A 17065-nucleotide genomic window follows, 5' to 3' on the forward strand; every position below is an offset into this window, starting at 1 on the left:
GCCCCTTCGAAAGGTGTTGCGCGAACTTAATTTCGATCTCTCGTGAAAATTCTCTCTCGTTAAGACGCAAAGAAGTAATCCTTTATATAAATCAACGTTTTAAATATAAATATATCTTTAAACTGTTCAATGTCTAATAGTACTAAAGTTTTCAAGAGAGATAGAGATAAGATTGTGTATTATTATGAAAAATATTCTTAATGATCCTGGTATCGATCTTTAGAATTATTATTTAAAATTCTTTATAATTACGATCTTAGATACATGCATTAAGCGATCGTATCCATGATCGATAAGCGTAAGATAGAGATCGAGCTCACCCGATGATAGATGAGAGTGATGAGACGCCAGACCTGGCTGGAGGGACGAATTAGGATTGAGCCTGGCTTTCAGTAAGAGATTCGCGTCCTCGTTGCCGCCGGAGGATGTGCTGGACTCAACATCGCTGACTCCGCTGTCCGCTGGGCTTGCTGGCAGTGATCCGCTTCCTGCTTCCGGCCAACGACGGCATGAAACAAAGGAAGGGAACGCGTCCTCTGTGATAAATAGTCGGCAGAGTTTAGGGCTAGCGAGATAAGGCGTGTGACATCGTCCATTAATGTGTCTCAACGATACCGTTTCGCGCAAAAGAGCACGATAAATGAAAGGCGCTCGACTATCGCGCGTTAAAAAAAAGAGAATCGTGTTATCTTCTCGAAATTATTACTTCGTTAAAGAAGGTTCTAATAAATATATAGGGCGCGTGTTAGGGCCGAAGGAATATTTATAATGTAGAAAAGAGGATTTTTATGATTTGAAAGAAGGATGCGTATTCTATTTCGTTTCTAAATATAGATAAATTTTAAAGAACAGTTGTGACTTTTATATTTGATTATTTACAATCGTTCTTACATAAAATTATTTCATTCCTATAGCCAATTTTCTCTTCTTTATTTTCCTATATTTGTATATCTTTTGTCAATAATTTTTTTACCTCTTTCAAAATATTGTAAGAGCATAGTTTATCGTGGAAATTTCGATATAACAGGATATCTACTCGAATTTTGTAAAGAAATTCCCTGATCTTTCGGATATTTTTGTTAAAAAATTCTAGATAAAAGTGGAATATTTCGGTGAAAGATTTTTCGGTGTGTTAACTTTCTAAAATAAGTTTTTTTATTCATACAAAGGAAAAAAACAGAGTTTTCAAATTTCAAGTGCTAGATTTGCAAAGGTATCGAAAAAAAATTGAATAGCCTTTGTAAGCGTTTTTCACTTGCATAACATCCTTTTTATCACTAAAAATTACAATAAATAATATGTACTACATATTCAATATTTTATGCATATAAATAGAAATAGATATATTTATTTATAATATATTTTAAATACAATTCGCTTGGCTTAATTTCCTGATTTTTCCAGGTACAAAGAAAATCCCTGAGAATTCCAAATTTCCAGGGTGTAGACATCCCGCATAATTTTTACTTACATCATCAATATATACACTATAAAAAATTGACTAAGAATTCATTGTTAGAGACATTTTTATCTGAATTTTCAGATCTAAATGCCTGAAGGAAATTTCAGACAATCTGTCATAATTAAAATTAAATGTCGTTTTTCTGAAAATTCAGGCAGAGTATGTCTGCGAAAAAAACTTGGGACACTTTGTCCAAAGTTTCTCCTTTATTGTACATAACCGAACATCGAATACTTTACATTCTAAATATATCGCAACCATCAAATCACCGTTCGATATTATTACGCGACGAATGTGTGTTATCGGCGATCGACCGGTTCGACAGGCTCTCTAAATTAAAGCCGCGCGTCGCTTTCGTCCGCCGCTTTAAACAAATTAGATGTTCCTTGGAGATGTCCGAAGAGCTCGTTCGCTCGCTCGCTCGCTCGCTCGCTCTCTCGGCTTTATCGAACGTCGCCGAACCGTGCCGAACGTGTTCTCGCACGCGCGCCGTCAATTAAAGGCATCTTTATGCAACGAGCGAAGGTCATCCGGTCATTGAGTATGCATATCGCTCATTCTTCCCACGGTTCCCTCCCCTCCCCTCTTCTCTCTTTCTCTCTCTCTCGCGGCGCGACTAACCGTCTCGAACAGGTCCTAAAGGGTTTTGCGCGAGAATCATTGCTCTCTATCGCTCCTATCCTCCCTCTGTCGTAATCATTGTCATCGTCTCGTTGTCGTCATTGTCATCGTCGCATTATGCAAGCCGATATCCGGGAATTCGAATCGGTTGCCGCTTTATGCAACAATCGAGTCGAGTATTTTAAAAATCGATTTGTGCCCGAATTCCTGGCGAAATGTCGTCGGTAAGCGGTTTTATCGTTGCGCGATGCAACTTTTATAAAATCGACGTTGCTCCACTAATCCAAATTTTAAACTACGAATGCGGAAATGTTTATTTCGCTTTCGTTATTGCTTTCTGCATCGCCTGTATGTGTGTGTGCGCGCGCGCGCATGTTACGATTATAATTATTCTTAAGAAATTACGCCGATCGGTTTTCTCACCTCTCCTTGACCACCGTAACACGATCGTTCTACTTTTCGGTCAATTAGCGAATAGCAGCATTCGAGGATGCAATTATTCGACGAAACGTCCGAGTAATCCGCGATTGTCGCTTCGGTAATAAGTCATCTACAAGAGAGCCGTCGCGCCTTGTTTCATCGCGATCCAATTAATGGAAATCATCATCGTCTTATTTTACGCAAATGCCAATTATCCACAAAATGCCAGATTAGTTATTCGTTTCAGATCGAATGTGGTATTCTTTATTGTTTCAACAACGCAAACGTATCTATGAATTTTTTTTAGATATATTATATATATTATAGATTGAAGCTATAAAAACCTAGAAATAATTAAGTCAAAATGAAAAATATAACATATCCTGTTTGTAATAACAGGTCGATCTTTTTTAATAATATCTCGTTTTGATTATAATAAATAAACGATTATCGTCATTGCGATTAAATTCTGAAATATTTCTTCGAAAAATGCCAAATTTTTCAAATATTGCGACCATCTATTCTACTTCTTTTTTATCTTATCGTATTTTTAACGTCATACATATATTCCCTCTATCTTAAATCTGTCATCGTATATCCTTTTAACTTTATTTATTTCTCCATTATCTTATACACTCTGATTGTAATTTATCAAGCCCTTCTCATTTTTCTATTTCTAAACCTACATTCTCTTTCGACATTATGTTCTAAATTGTATCGTGTGCGATTGAAAATCTATCGCAATCTGTCAACTGACTGGGGTGGGGTCCTCCATAAATCTCATTAACGTATTTAAAATGTTTTCATCGAGTGCCTTACCTGGCGTACTCGTGGCGGCAGTAGTGTAAGGCGGCTGGCCCATCTGAGCGTGACCGGGCAAGTGTCGGCCATATCCGTTCTGTAGCCCCAGGCTGTGTTGCTGGGGATGCTGGGAGAGGATCCCATGGAGCAGACGGGTTCCCGTGCTACTGGTGGTAGTCGCACTGGTGGATCCCGGCTCCACTTTCACGCTCGCGAGGCCTAATTGTTCCTTTTCGCCTGTGTCGTGCGGTTGAACTTCCCTTGTGTCTACTGCAACAGATAACGAAATAACATGGATTAAACAAATGGAAAGGAGAAATATCAGAAATATTAATTTCTCTAAGCTGGATAAATATAAATCGAATGAACGATGGAATATTAAATACCATAGATTATATAAAACGATACGATTATTTATATAATATGATAGAATAAAAATATTTTTGTCGAATTTTTATGCAGAGTTCGTCTTTTCTTTTTAATTTTTCTTGCGCCTTGCTTCAATTTTAATTATATAAAATGGAGGTATAATATCGCGTTCTAGCGATAATTATCTGAATTCAGAAGATAATAATCACTCGTCTTTCGTCGTAGTAAAATATCGATACCGATATTATGAGAGGGGGAATCTCGTAATAATATTTAATAATAGATATCAAAAGTGGGAGTTAACGATCTATTCTGTCTCAGAGAAATTAAAGTATAGTAAATATAATTTTTACTCGCTGCTTTACAAAGAGCAGCGAAGCATCGACTCCTCATTAATGAACGAGAAATGATGCTTCGAGATAAGCTGCTTATCGCGACCCGTCGTCCATTATATCGCGGATCCTCCGTCCTGGTCCAGGTTAAGTGGATCAATTTGAAGGGAAGCGTTCATTAAGATTTTACACATCTGCCCGTCGGTCGAAATAATCGAGCGTAATCATAGGCGGATAAATATTCTCACGAGGGGGAAGGGAAAACGCAGAAGGAGAAGGAAAAAAAAGGCCGCTACTCGAGAGGCGTTCTCTCTCTCTCTCTCTCTCTCTCTCTCTCTCTCTCTCTCTCTCTCTCTCTCTCTCTCTCGAGGAGCTCGCGTCGAGAGGAAGTGAAAGCCGGCGTCTCTCCTTGACCCACTGCAACGTTTCTACCTTCCTTTCAGGCGTTGCTGTGCCACGGCGCGGCTTCATTAAGCAATTTCTCGTCGCAGCGAACCCGAAAAATCCTCCGTGGAAAATGGCGGCGATCGATCCGATCGATCAATTTTCCTCTCGCGAGCTCGCTCTCGCAAATTTCCTCAAGCTCGCCGACTCGTTCGATTCCCCTCGTTCCTGGAAGGTCGGTGAGGATTCCGTTATTATGCAATCATACGGATCTCCTACCGCATCACGTTTCGGAGTCACACGACGGATTAAGAGAATATAATCGCGATGTTTGCGACTGGGATCGAAATAAATCGTCATTAGACATTTATCTCAGACGCTCGATATAAACAGGATAAAGATTTATCGATCTTATTCGATTGATATATTCCCATTGTGGGTTCTTTTTCAAAGTATCGTAAATGAACGCTTATGTCAACTTTTACACGGACGATTGTAAATCTTATTAATATCATTTAATAATTCTGCGATCTTGCAATCGCAAATTTGTAAAGTAAAAGTCTTCGCAGTTTCTCGATATATCCGTATAAGGACACGTCTCCGCGTTGATTGTAACATGTGTAAATGGGAGAGGACCGTTTAAAGATCACGCATGAAATCGTATAAAAACTGACATTTAATGCGCGCCGCGACAGTACAGCAGATTACAGAGAGACCGGTATTCCCATGAATAATATTCACCTCCGCTATACAAATTGCATATCCTTGCGGCTTCGTAAGAGCCGCAACATTACAATAATCGCGGATGCGAGTTATTTGCGAGGCGCCGCGGAACGAAGAACGCAACATTTTTTTCTCTCCAATTGTCGCATCACGTAATATTCGCAACGGAAATCTTAATCAAAATTTTTAAAATTACCACCCGATTTTAATACCGATAAACCGATCGCCTTATCATATTTTGGCAAAAATTGCCATAGTTGCGAAAGTTTTCAGACAAGTTTTGAGAAATTTAATAATACGTTAAAAGTGTTTACAAAAATAGGAAAGCCATTCGCGTACGAATCGATGGAATTATGATATCATAGGTCAAATCAATTGGATATTATATACATTAAAAAAACGTAATGTTCAATTGATTTATATATATATATATATATATATTTATTAATTTTTCTATCTCTTATTAACGAAATAGCGTGTCGCTAAAAAGATTGATATTAAACGCAGATCGTTTGATTTTCAATCGAAATTCTGTGAGAAAATATATTCGCGGCATTTATTTTTACAGACCCATCGCGAAAAAAAACAAATAAAATATTATATATCTTTCGAACGGTTTCAAGGCTCCCGGAAGTAAATAGCCCCGCTATTGTTCGAAAACGTCGTCGCTTCGCTTGCATTCCTTTGCAGGCCCAACGGACGAGCTCGATCGGCGTCGTCTCGCATTTTCATCACGCGCGCGACTCACGCATGAAGATTTAATCGACTCTCAACGATCCTTTGTTATTCGCTGCTGTCTACTTCCGCGAACATAAGAAAGGGACGGTCATGGTTGAAATTGAAACGTCAAGAGTTTATTTTTATCTCGTTATTAGTTATGATTAGTTTTAACCGCTGGCCGTGTCTTTTAAAGTCAGAAAGTGACTGGATTTTTATCTCGACAGGTCTTACGTCGAGATGTCGTTTCTTTCCGCGATTTCATAACATCTTGAAATTTGATCGATCGAGATAGATCGTAATGTATGGAGCGCTCGCAACCTCTATAGTGAATTCTTACGTAAAATTTTCAAGAACGGGAGATAAACTTTACTCACCCACGCGGAAACACGGGAGTAGAATGACCTTACTTGGCATTGGACTCTCGCGCTCTCGATTTGCGACGAACGGGGGGAGGGAGGGGGCGTCTAGCCGAATCGATCGGCGCGAGTATATAGTTTCTTTTTTTTTTTCCACGGCGTTTTCACCTTCCGCGCGCTTCCTGCCCGTTTCACCCGTAAGATCCAGAAGCCGAGACTTCCGCCGATATCGACACGACGGCGAGGTTTCACCGTAATCACCATTACCACGTCCCGGTTTTCATAGTTTCTAAAAGCCCGAGACCAGTTTCGCTCGCCGATCGTAGATTAATATGCATCGCGCGATTTTAATTCGCCGTAACAAAATCATTAAAATTAACCACGAAATTATTATTAGAGCAACGAAAGAAAATACTCGGCCAGCAAATATCCAGCATTCGTTGATCTTGACAAATGTACGATACAATATGTACGTCAACTCTCTCTTTCTTTATGTATTTATATCGAGGTAAGATGTAAGTATTTATCGCTTATTATCATTTTATATTATTTTAAGAATAAAGTCAACTATGTGTGTGCGTGACTATTTTATATTCTTGTGATATTTTACATAAATATTTTTAGAATAAAAATTGCATACAATTATTATTATTCTATTAAATAGTAAAGCGTCTTTGCGATAAAACATTCATCGAAGAATCATTTGCGTATTTAATGCCTTATATCTATTAATATTTCTCTTATTAATATCGAGAATGGATAGAATTGCAAAATCCAAAGTCTTTCGGATATCGCGACACCTGTACCCATTAAAAAATATATCGATATTTAATATGAACTAATTTATCGTTAGATGAAGAACAATGTAAAACAAAATATTTTCTTTTCGGTTAAGATTAAAAGAGATACATTGTTATGACACGTTGATGAAAATTGCTTAAAGGCCGTATCGAACGGAACGACGAAACGGATCCACGAAACGTTCGCTTGTGGGTGCGTATGTATATGTATGTGCGAGAACAGTACGTAAGGTCAGCGTTTGGCCGGGCCACGCAACTTTCTCGCACGCGCACACGCGCAGCAGACGCGTGTCCCGGTGCGGCGTGGCCGGCATTGCGTAACGGTAACGACTCTCTCTTTCTATGTGACATCACGTGCGTCCGACGAGCTGCCCGAGAAGCGGCAGCTCTTGGGTATGTGCGCGCGGAGATTACGCGGGTATATGTCTCGTACATACATATACGCGAGAGACGAGGGACATATTTCCACCTTGTGTCACGTCGAGAAAGGAGGCGAGAACACGTTATTTCGCACGTTCCGCCGACCAACCGAGATCCGGATTCGCCCCGTCTCTCGCCTACGGCGATTATGCGAAAGCCGAAAACAGTCCCGGAGGTATTATGACATCGATCGATCTCCGTTGAACGACACGCCTGTTTCGCTTCACGCGATAAAAGTAACGATATTTCACAGTCGAATAATATATTTAACGAATAGCAGTAGAGTGTAAAAGACGTAACGAGATTGAAAAAGCATCTAACCGGCTCTTCTGTCGATTTAATTATTTTATACTTTTATACAACAATTCATTAACGCGTTGATACAATAAGTACAAGATTATATATAAATAAATATTAATAATTTTGCGATATATTATAAATTGAACGGAACACTCGAATATCGTTGATGATATCCGATTCGTTGTTAAGTATTCCCTTCTCGGGAGTGGAACCGAGTGTTAACGGAGCGTAACCGGCCGTCATTCCGTTCCGCGAGAAACGCGTATTTATCGGCGCGTTCCAAGTACAGCAGGTGCATTCGCGATCTGCATTCGAGAAACATTTCGAAAAGAAAACGGAAAATCGTATAAATACCTGTTCATTTATTTCAAATTTCTTATCGAAATGTAACTCGTCCAACGGAACAAATATCTTTACAACCGTTCATCTTTTTCTCAATAGGGAATACAATTATTTCATCAAGCGATACATGACACGGAGAATTATTTTCGTCACCGATTATATATATATATATATATATATATATATATGTGTGTGTGTGTGTCTGTGATTAAAGCGTGCGTATAGGGTAGAATGCGATTATAAAACGGGATCGATCCATTCGCGTTTCCGCGTGCTATATCATCGGCATACAGTTAATCACATGGCACACAATTATCGGACATCGTCATATGTCATTACATAATTTAGCGATCGTTTATCGCTATGTATATCGACGAGACGCGTTATTCGTACTAGCTTCGCTAAATCCTTTTCATACGAAGTTAAATAAACCGTTGAACGGAAGTGATACACAAGTCGCATCTATCATTTTGGGATAAAAATTACACGGCGGGCGAAGAAGTTACGTGACAAATCTATATAATTTATATATACTTCCAAATTTAATATATAAAATAAATTTAATAATACTTTTGTGTGTAGTTATTAAAGAGAAGAATTGTTAAGAAAATATGCGATACGGAGATTCAGACATAAAACCTTTCGTATATTTATATTTAAACTCGACATTTTTCCAGTCGTTATATAAAATCATATTTTTAATATGGAATTTTATAGGAAATATCTGTACAAGTTGACACGTGTGATTTATGTATCAGAAATCGCCACGAGATTACGGAATCGAAAAAAAAATTACATCAATCGGGCACGATTTCTGTGCATCAATAATAAACGGCGGATAAGGAAGATATATATATATATATATATAACGCGGCGATATTATAATAGCCGGAAAGAAAAGCGTGATTGTTACGACGGTGGGCGAGAACAAAAGTGAGCTATTCCATCACGATACCCCGCGATCGATATCGACGAATACAATCCGAAGCTAATCGAGGTCGTTAAGACATTACAAGCGTGTTGATTTACATGCGGTGTCGATTCAACGTTTACGGAATCCAGTCGGAATCGGAAAGAGTCATATTATTAAATTGCAGAGAAATTGAGAGAAATATTATGTCGTACAATAAAATCAAATATTTTATGATGATTTATCGCAATTATATGTAAAATTATATATAAAATATTTATTGTGTGTTGCACGATACATATTTTTATTCTATATTTAATCTCTCTGCAATTTAATATATTCGAAGAAACGTCGAAAACAAAATGGAAAAAATTTCATTCGCATATCACTTATGTAACGATCACATAATATTTTTTCGCTCGCTAATTATTTGCATTAAATGATTAGATCGTTAATATTCGAATTATCGGACAGATTGAGTTAATATTAAATATAATTATTATTATGAATACTAGAAATTAAAATTTTATATCTCTTGTTCGCTACTATAACAATTTACGATTATTAAATGTCAAACTTTTTCACATTAATTTCTTCAATTTTAATTGTAAAATACATCCTCTTTTTCTGTTTAATATTATAATATATCGTATCATGTTAACCTGTTCCGTTAATTTTTTTTTTTTTTTATTTTTAAGAATATATGTTGGTAGAAAAATAGTGAGCTATTTTTTATTATATAATTATTATTATTATATAACTTGCGAATGAAATATTCTCTATAAATGGCACGATATGTTGTCCGTAATTCTTTTCCGATCCAATATTTTAAAATATAAACCAATGACGGCATTTTAATGCTTCGGAACAATAGCGAATTCGAGGCCGATTGATAAGTCTATCCCTAATTAAGGACAATTAATTCGCCGATTCGGCTGCGTGAAGCCGCCATTATATACGGCGCTAGCATCTCTCACATTAACGGATTGCCAAAGCCGGAAGTTTCGATAGCGGAAACGACGCGCCGCCTGTGTCTGTGTGAGCGACCCACTTCGACCTCCTCCAACGAAATCGAGAGTGCTCCAAGAGTGAGCGCAGGGATGTGTGTGTGTGTGTGTATGTGTGTGTGTGTATATACACATGGTCTGACAGTACAACACGTGTAGGTGTTTCGCGTGAAAGAGAAAGAGAGAGCGATTATCGCGCGCAAAGAGCTATCGGGTGTGTTCCCGACATCCTCGCTTTCCGCAATTTCTGCCCTCATGCTTAGGCTGCATTTGAATTATCAATTGATGCTTGCGTCGTTTAATTAATATCCTTTTCTGTCAGCACCGACGTGACAATTTATTTCATTTGCTTCCATGCATTCTGTATGTTTATTCGGGAGGGGCAGATTTTTTACATTTATCATAAATCTTATTGGGAATCGTGTACATAGTTTTTTTTTTTTTTTTCAATATAAAATCGATATTGATGAGAAAGAAACATTTACAATTTTCTTGTATAAAATCCTGGCTTATATTCTTGCTGGGATAATATTGTCCTTATTATTCTTATAACATGGGATTTGGATTATGATATCGTCAAATTCGAGAGACACTCGCAAGTCGATGAATCATGTGACCTATATTCGAATTGACATCGCTATCGTGACACATTTCTTCCTCTTTAAACAGAAAATAGTGGAAACGATTATATGCCGACCATGACCCATTTTCTCGATTGAATAGCTCCTATTGTCCTAGAGAATCGTCTCCAGGTGAGACGAGCTGTGTATCTGAACGACGCCGCGTACGCCCATTTCCTTCGGCAAATGAAAAGGGAAAAAAAAAAAATCCGATACAGAGGAAAAGAGAGAGGGAAAAAGAAAGGCAGGAAGAATAAATGGGATATAGTAAATTGTTCTTCCGTAATGGTGAGAAAGCGAAAGGTTTTTTTTTTTCCACAGAAAATATATATGAAATATACAATAAGAAAATAAGATATACAGACACTTTTTTCTTTCTTGTTTCTCTTTATGTAAATGATTCCAATGATCTGTTCGTTTTCAATTGAAAAAAATATCGATAAAATAATTTTTTTGTATAGAAAATCTTTCACGTGATTAATCTCGAACAATACATAAACTTGTGGGCTCCCGATTCATTTTTATAATATTAAAGATCATAGAGCTCGTACGAGCTCGTTAGAAAAATATTTCAAATAAATAAGCTTTATACGAATTTAAAACACACGGAAGTTACGTCGTTCCCTCTTTTTAGCATTGATATGTCGGATATTACAGATACGAAGCGACAAGGAGACCGACATTCAACCAGGCCTATATTACCGCAACAATGTTTTGCGTAAAGGAAATGGAAGGAAAAAAACTAAAGAGACAGAGAGAGAGAGAGAGAGAACCCGGTGGGCGCGTGCGTTTTAAAGAGGGGTTTCGCGACGGTCGAGTGAATTCTTTTCTCACGGGGGTGGGCAACCCTTCCCCTCTCATTAGGGCGTAAAATCGGAGGAGCCCCGTCTCTCCGCGCGCGAAGCCCTCCGGCAAGTACCGTTAAGCGTTAACGTAGGAGATCGCGAGAAACTGGGTTATTCCATTCTCTCGGGATCGTGATCGGCACGCATCTAACGGTATCGTCTAGAGTTCAGGTACACCGAGGGCGACGATGGCCCCCGAAGCCTTAGACACTTATCTCGTTCGCTGCCTGCTTTCTTCCTTTTCTTTCTCTCGCCCCCCCCCCCCCCTCCCCAATAGAAATGTTCATCCAGCGTGCATCTTTTTTTTTTTCTTTTCTGGACAATCTGACACAGTTTGTGTGTTTCTTAAGAATAAAATTTTTTTCTTGACCTATATAATTCTCCTTTCAACTTACTTTCGCTTCCTTTGAGAAACAACGTGACTACTGGGGATAGTTCGACGAACTGTCAGCTGTTCGGTGATTAAATGTTCAAACAAGTTTATATAAGAATTCTTTCTTTTTCTTTTTTCGAAGATAAAGTGAAACTCTCTCTCCGTTTGCTCTTTTTTTTTTTCTCCTCCGCTTTCTCACTCTTTTATCTTTTATAGTATTATATTTTATATTTAATTATATAATTTTTTATCGTAATAAAAAGGTCTGTCTAATTGCGCTTAAATGATATAGTAAATCCCTTTTCGTTTTAATTTCTTTCTCTTTCGAGAAAAAAATATATTCTTTTATAAAATATAAAAAGCTGTAATTTTTTTTTTTAAATAAATAAAAAATCGTTTCTCGTCTGAGACGGTCGAAAGATATTTTCGCGGTTACTTTTTCTCGAGGATTAAATAAAATTGTAAAATTTGATCGAATATACGTATTATATAAATGTTTTTGCTTGCCATACGATATAATAATTTTAATCAACATAATTTCAATTAAAGAAAATAATCGCGTTACGCCTGTGTACAACGAAACGATATCTATTTGGAAAGAGTCAGACGTTATTATGTGCAATATGAACGTCGCCCCTTGCATTTTCTCCTTCTGCGAGAATTCTTTCCGGTATAAAAAATATATCCCCACCCGTCGAAGAACTTGGATTAATCGACTGGCCCAATTAATCCGTGTCGAAGGAAGGCGCGGCAGACACATCATCGCGGCTCCAAAGTCCAGTTGTCTCTCGTAAAGGATTCATTATGTAAGCTAACGACGTAGGAATCTAATTTCTTATAATTGCGCAACCCGATTGGAAGCGTTACCTCGCGGTATTCGATAAACTTTCCTTTTCTCCCCCTAACCGAGAGTAGTTTCTCCTCCTCCTCTTCCTCCTCCGGGAATCGATGACTACGCGTCGATCGGTGAACTTAATCGCGACAAGAGATCCGGCGAAAAGATCACCGGCCAGTTTGCGAATCGCCGGTCGAGGTCCGTCAATTCGCGCGCGTAAAGCGAGAAGGGGGATCAGGGGGAAAAGGGTGTCAAGGACGAAGCGCCGGGAATGTCGACGGCGACGACGTTGCGTCGTTCTCTCGATGAGAGCACCGACAGGAGATTATTGTACTCGCTCCGGATTGAAAAATAGTACGTAGTCTCATTGCGCTGAGTCGCATTGTGCAATACCACCAGCGGCACGTAACGGCCATCCCGTATAAAACGCGCATATTGCATAATGTTAATCGTGCCGCGGCACCGTCGCCGATGATGATATAATAACGCGGGCACGAGCGATATCATAGGCCGTTAGATCTCTCTCGCTCGCACGTCAAATGCGTTAGCCGGTGCCATTCATCGCGCGCGCGCATGAATACGAATCGAGTAAATGAGCGGGTCAGTCGGTGACATAGAGAGTAATTGTGACAGTGGGCCATGGTTAGATATAATATTCCTCCGTAATAGTCGTCATAAAACTATTGCGGAGAGTGATGACCGAGAAAAAGCGAGAATGAAACTCGAAAATACTCTCTATCTCTCATTGTCAGATTGTTTTGCTATTTTTATAAAAATTTTATTTTACACATTTATATTTGTTATATATATATATAAGAAACGGATTAATACGAGGTGAGCATCATAGATGTATGATGACACGTTTAAACGATAAAAAGCTTATAAATTTACATCTATGATGCTCACCTCGTGTTGATCCGTTTCTTTTACTAACTTGCAAGTACGAAGGAAAAAGATGACCCGTCGCAAAGTGCAGAAATGTCATATTTATGCCACAATTATAGTATAGACGACAATGTGATTTCACAATCGCATACTTTTATATCCCTTCTTCTTCCCTTTTCCCTTCACAATGTATGAATAAAACTCGAGTTGCATCGCGGAGCATCCTTTACACTCTCTGTCGTCCCCTTTCCTCCCCCTTCCCGGTCAGATTTCAGAAACCGAAGAAAAAGCGCGAGCGCGATTACCACAGTTTGCCTGTCATGCGCGTAAAGGCGAGGGATAGGGAAGGAAGGGGTGGAGAGGGCTACACCCTTACGTCTCTCGTTGCTATAATGGTCTAGCTAGCTCTAGCGTAGGCTCACCTAGCCCACAACACGCTCTACTATGTAGGTCAGGGCTGGTGCATTCAGCGACGCGCGCTGGCTCTTCCTCTATGCACCGTTTGCGTACACACGGATAGCTCTCCGTCTCTCCGCTCGATCTAACGGGTGTCCCCTTTCGTTCCGTCCTCGTCAAATCGATTCCCCGTTTGCCAAGTACTTTGACATCGATCTACAGCTGTCGGGTAAACGGTAGGCTAATTTTAATACAGCGTACGTACAACAATACACGTATTTCTCACAAAGATAGATCGAACGATATTTTTTTATCACAGCAAAGTATTTCACCTGAGATTTCAACGAGTTGTTAATTTTTCTCATTATCTTCTTCAAATCTTCTTTTAGATAATTTGCAATTTCGCGTCGGCAAAATTCTCGCTTTTCCAATTTCCCCTAATAATTACTGAAAATTCTTCGTCGATAGATTGCGAAAATTATCATAACATAAGTTTTTCACGGAAGATAGATTTTTCGCGTAAAACGTAAGATTAAAGTTTTCCAACATTCTAGTTTCCGTTGAGTCGTGAACGCGTAAAATTTCATTTTATAAATGCTTGCAGAATCGCGAGTTTTCATCTAGCGCGAATTCCCACTTGTAATTTTCGGTAAATTAATTCCAGCGTGCCGATTCGCTAAAAAATCCCTTCGTAACGAATTCATTCCCCGCCGCGGGTGGGTATCGGAAACACGGCTATGTGTAAAAAAAAAACAGATCGCAAATTCATACAGCCACGCTCGCTCGCTCTCTCGCGCACAGTCGACTGCGCGCCGTTTCGTTTTGTATTCCGACGCGCCATTACTTCCCTATCGATCAATCGGCGTGTAAAATTTGATGCGAGCTGGAAATTAATTGCGCGGCCGTCGGCTGATTATTTTTCCAGTCGTGATTGCGGCCGCTAGTTGGTAATTAATGCGCCGCTTGCGGGAGATATCGATCGCTCTACAGGGTGTCCCTATCGAGCGACGATAAGCGCCGTTGATTAACCGCTTCGGCAATAACCGATATCATCGATCGATCTATCGAACGTTTAGCTCGCGATCGGATATATATAGTCGAATATTTATTTTTACCCGTACGGTTATTATCTCCGTGCCACGTGATGATAATGCGTCGTATTGCGCGTGATGCAAATCGCGCGCGTTCCGCCCTCAGGCGGCCTACTCGAAACCAATGAATCTTGCGCAACGTTTCTCGTATTAACGTGAGAATTTTGTCGTCTCCGTTCTTTGGGAACTAGGACTATCGAATTCATTCTATATACAATGTTGGCAAAATTGTGTCGCAAAATTTGCAAATGATTATTTCATGATAATGTTTCCTTTTAGCGAGAATATAATTCAAAGTCGTCTTTCAGCGCTTTTCTCAATTTTCGATAATAAATATCTTGGTAAATATACGTTATATCGAAAAAAAAGAACAAAATTAATTGATTAATTAATTAAAATTAATATAAAATTATATAATATTAAATTCTAACTGGAAATTTTAAAAAGTAATAAGTGCGTATTATTCATTTATCTATTTATTTATATTTATGCGTATATTATATTCAAAAAATGTATTCTCCGAAAAGATTGCATTTTCGCAGGAATATTTAAGATCTTTCTTTCGCGCAATCATTTAATTTCGAGAAATATTAAATTGAATTAATCGACGATGCTTCGGCGATGACGCGCAGCTGTCTTGGAACACCCGGTTTATAGTATACGTATACGCGGCATATTCGTCCGAATATCCCACGTTCCCAAAACGTTTTTACGGCTTCCTCCGCGCGAGTATCGAATTTCAATGATTCGAGAGGCGTAAAGAGTTCCGCTCGGGCGAACCGAGGCGCGCGTCTCGTTTCTCCAAGTACAAACGTAAAGTTTACATTTCAACATTTCCCCTTATTCCCTCCAGATTATAAAGAGGGTAGAAACCGAGGATTGAGAATCCAAACTTCATCATAAATCTCAAACGTTAAACCATTAATCGTAATCCCTAAATACGCGTGTCTAATTAGACACGTGTGATTTGAGTTATCTGAAACTTTGAAGTTAAGAGAAAAAATTAAAAGATTTAAAAAATATATTTTAGAAATATATAAATAAATAATTATTTATCCGTGCGTGTGTGTATGTATATTAGAAAAATGCAACGCAATTAAAAGTACAAGTTTGATTTCAAAATTAAAATTCTACGCAGATAATTTTAAGGATGCATTTTTTCTGCGATCGAATAGAAATAGTAAAAAAAAAAAAAAAAAAAAAAAATACCCCAATCAGTTTCTTCCTTCGAAAGGAGAACTAGGTCGCGTTTTCGCGAGTGATAAAAGAGCGCGCCAAAAGACACACGGGACACCCGGTAGACGAAGGTAAGCGTCGCCGTGCCAACGTTCCAATAACCACCCGAGAGCGCAAGGACAGTCTACCCTAGTTTTCCTATCGCGACCGCCTACAGCACATCGTCCTTCACCCCCTACGCGCGCTTGTCACCCTGCCTCTACCTTCGTCGTCCCCGACGTCTCATTCTCTCTCTCTCTCTCTCTCTCTCTCTTTCTCTTCCCCCATCTCGACACCCGCCGCTCCTATTCTCGTGGGTACACTCTCTTCCGGGCCGATCGGCGTGGAAAATGCCGCGGGAAATCGATCCCGGCCGGACGGAGAGGAAATTCGTGAGGCGTGAGACCGCTCACGGGGTAAAAGGGTGGACCGAGAAAAGGGCGAACGAGGGTGATCATCGTCCCTCTTCTTGGTCAAAGACGCGGGAAGAAATTCTTGGTTTCAAGGAGGAGAGAGAAAAAAAGTCGCCGGGTCAGCGTTGCTTTTCCCTCGGCGACTATAAAAAAAAAAAAAAAAAAAAAAAAAAAAAAAAAAAAAAAAAAAAAAAAAAAAAAAAATCTTCGCGAAGATTCGAAGATGATGGGTGCTAAGTGGAATAAAGAGGATGCAAAAGATGCGAGGGGACACGAGAGTCGGATTGAGATCGAGTCGAGAAATAGCAGCCGCGGAGAATCACGGAGCCAACGAGCTTTTTCGGCGAGCGAAGGGAAAGGAAGAGGAGGCGCGCGGAAAAAAAAAGAAGAAAGAAGGGCGGCGAATGAGGGCGGCGCGAGGGAAA

At 39.2% G+C, this 17065-nt stretch overlaps 2 protein-coding genes across 7 annotated transcripts in view; both read right to left on the reverse strand.

The window, feature by feature from the left end:
• LOC138937209 (ERI1 exoribonuclease 3) overlaps positions 1 to 17065 on the reverse strand; it is a 181367-nt gene that overhangs the window by 49136 nt on the left and 115166 nt on the right. The gene's annotated exons all lie outside the window — the stretch shown is intronic.
• Positions 1 to 17065, reverse strand: part of Eip74ef (Ecdysone-induced protein E74) — a 186508-nt gene that overhangs the window by 31806 nt on the left and 137637 nt on the right. For all 6 annotated transcript variants that reach the window (XM_070303221.1, XM_070303223.1, XM_070303225.1 and 3 more), the window contains 2 exons: positions 3323 to 3574; positions 321 to 488 (listed from right to left, as the gene is read on the reverse strand). In XM_070303221.1, the coding sequence (XP_070159322.1) occupies positions 321 to 488; positions 3323 to 3574 (420 nt within the window). The remainder of the gene's footprint in view (positions 1 to 320; positions 489 to 3322; positions 3575 to 17065) is intronic.

This window comes from Polyergus mexicanus, unplaced genomic scaffold (genome assembly GCF_030449975.1).
Source record: "Polyergus mexicanus isolate NDT 795.1 unplaced genomic scaffold, iyPolMexi1.0 SCAF_10, whole genome shotgun sequence".
In the NCBI taxonomy this organism is placed as follows: domain Eukaryota; kingdom Metazoa; phylum Arthropoda; class Insecta; order Hymenoptera; family Formicidae; genus Polyergus; species Polyergus mexicanus.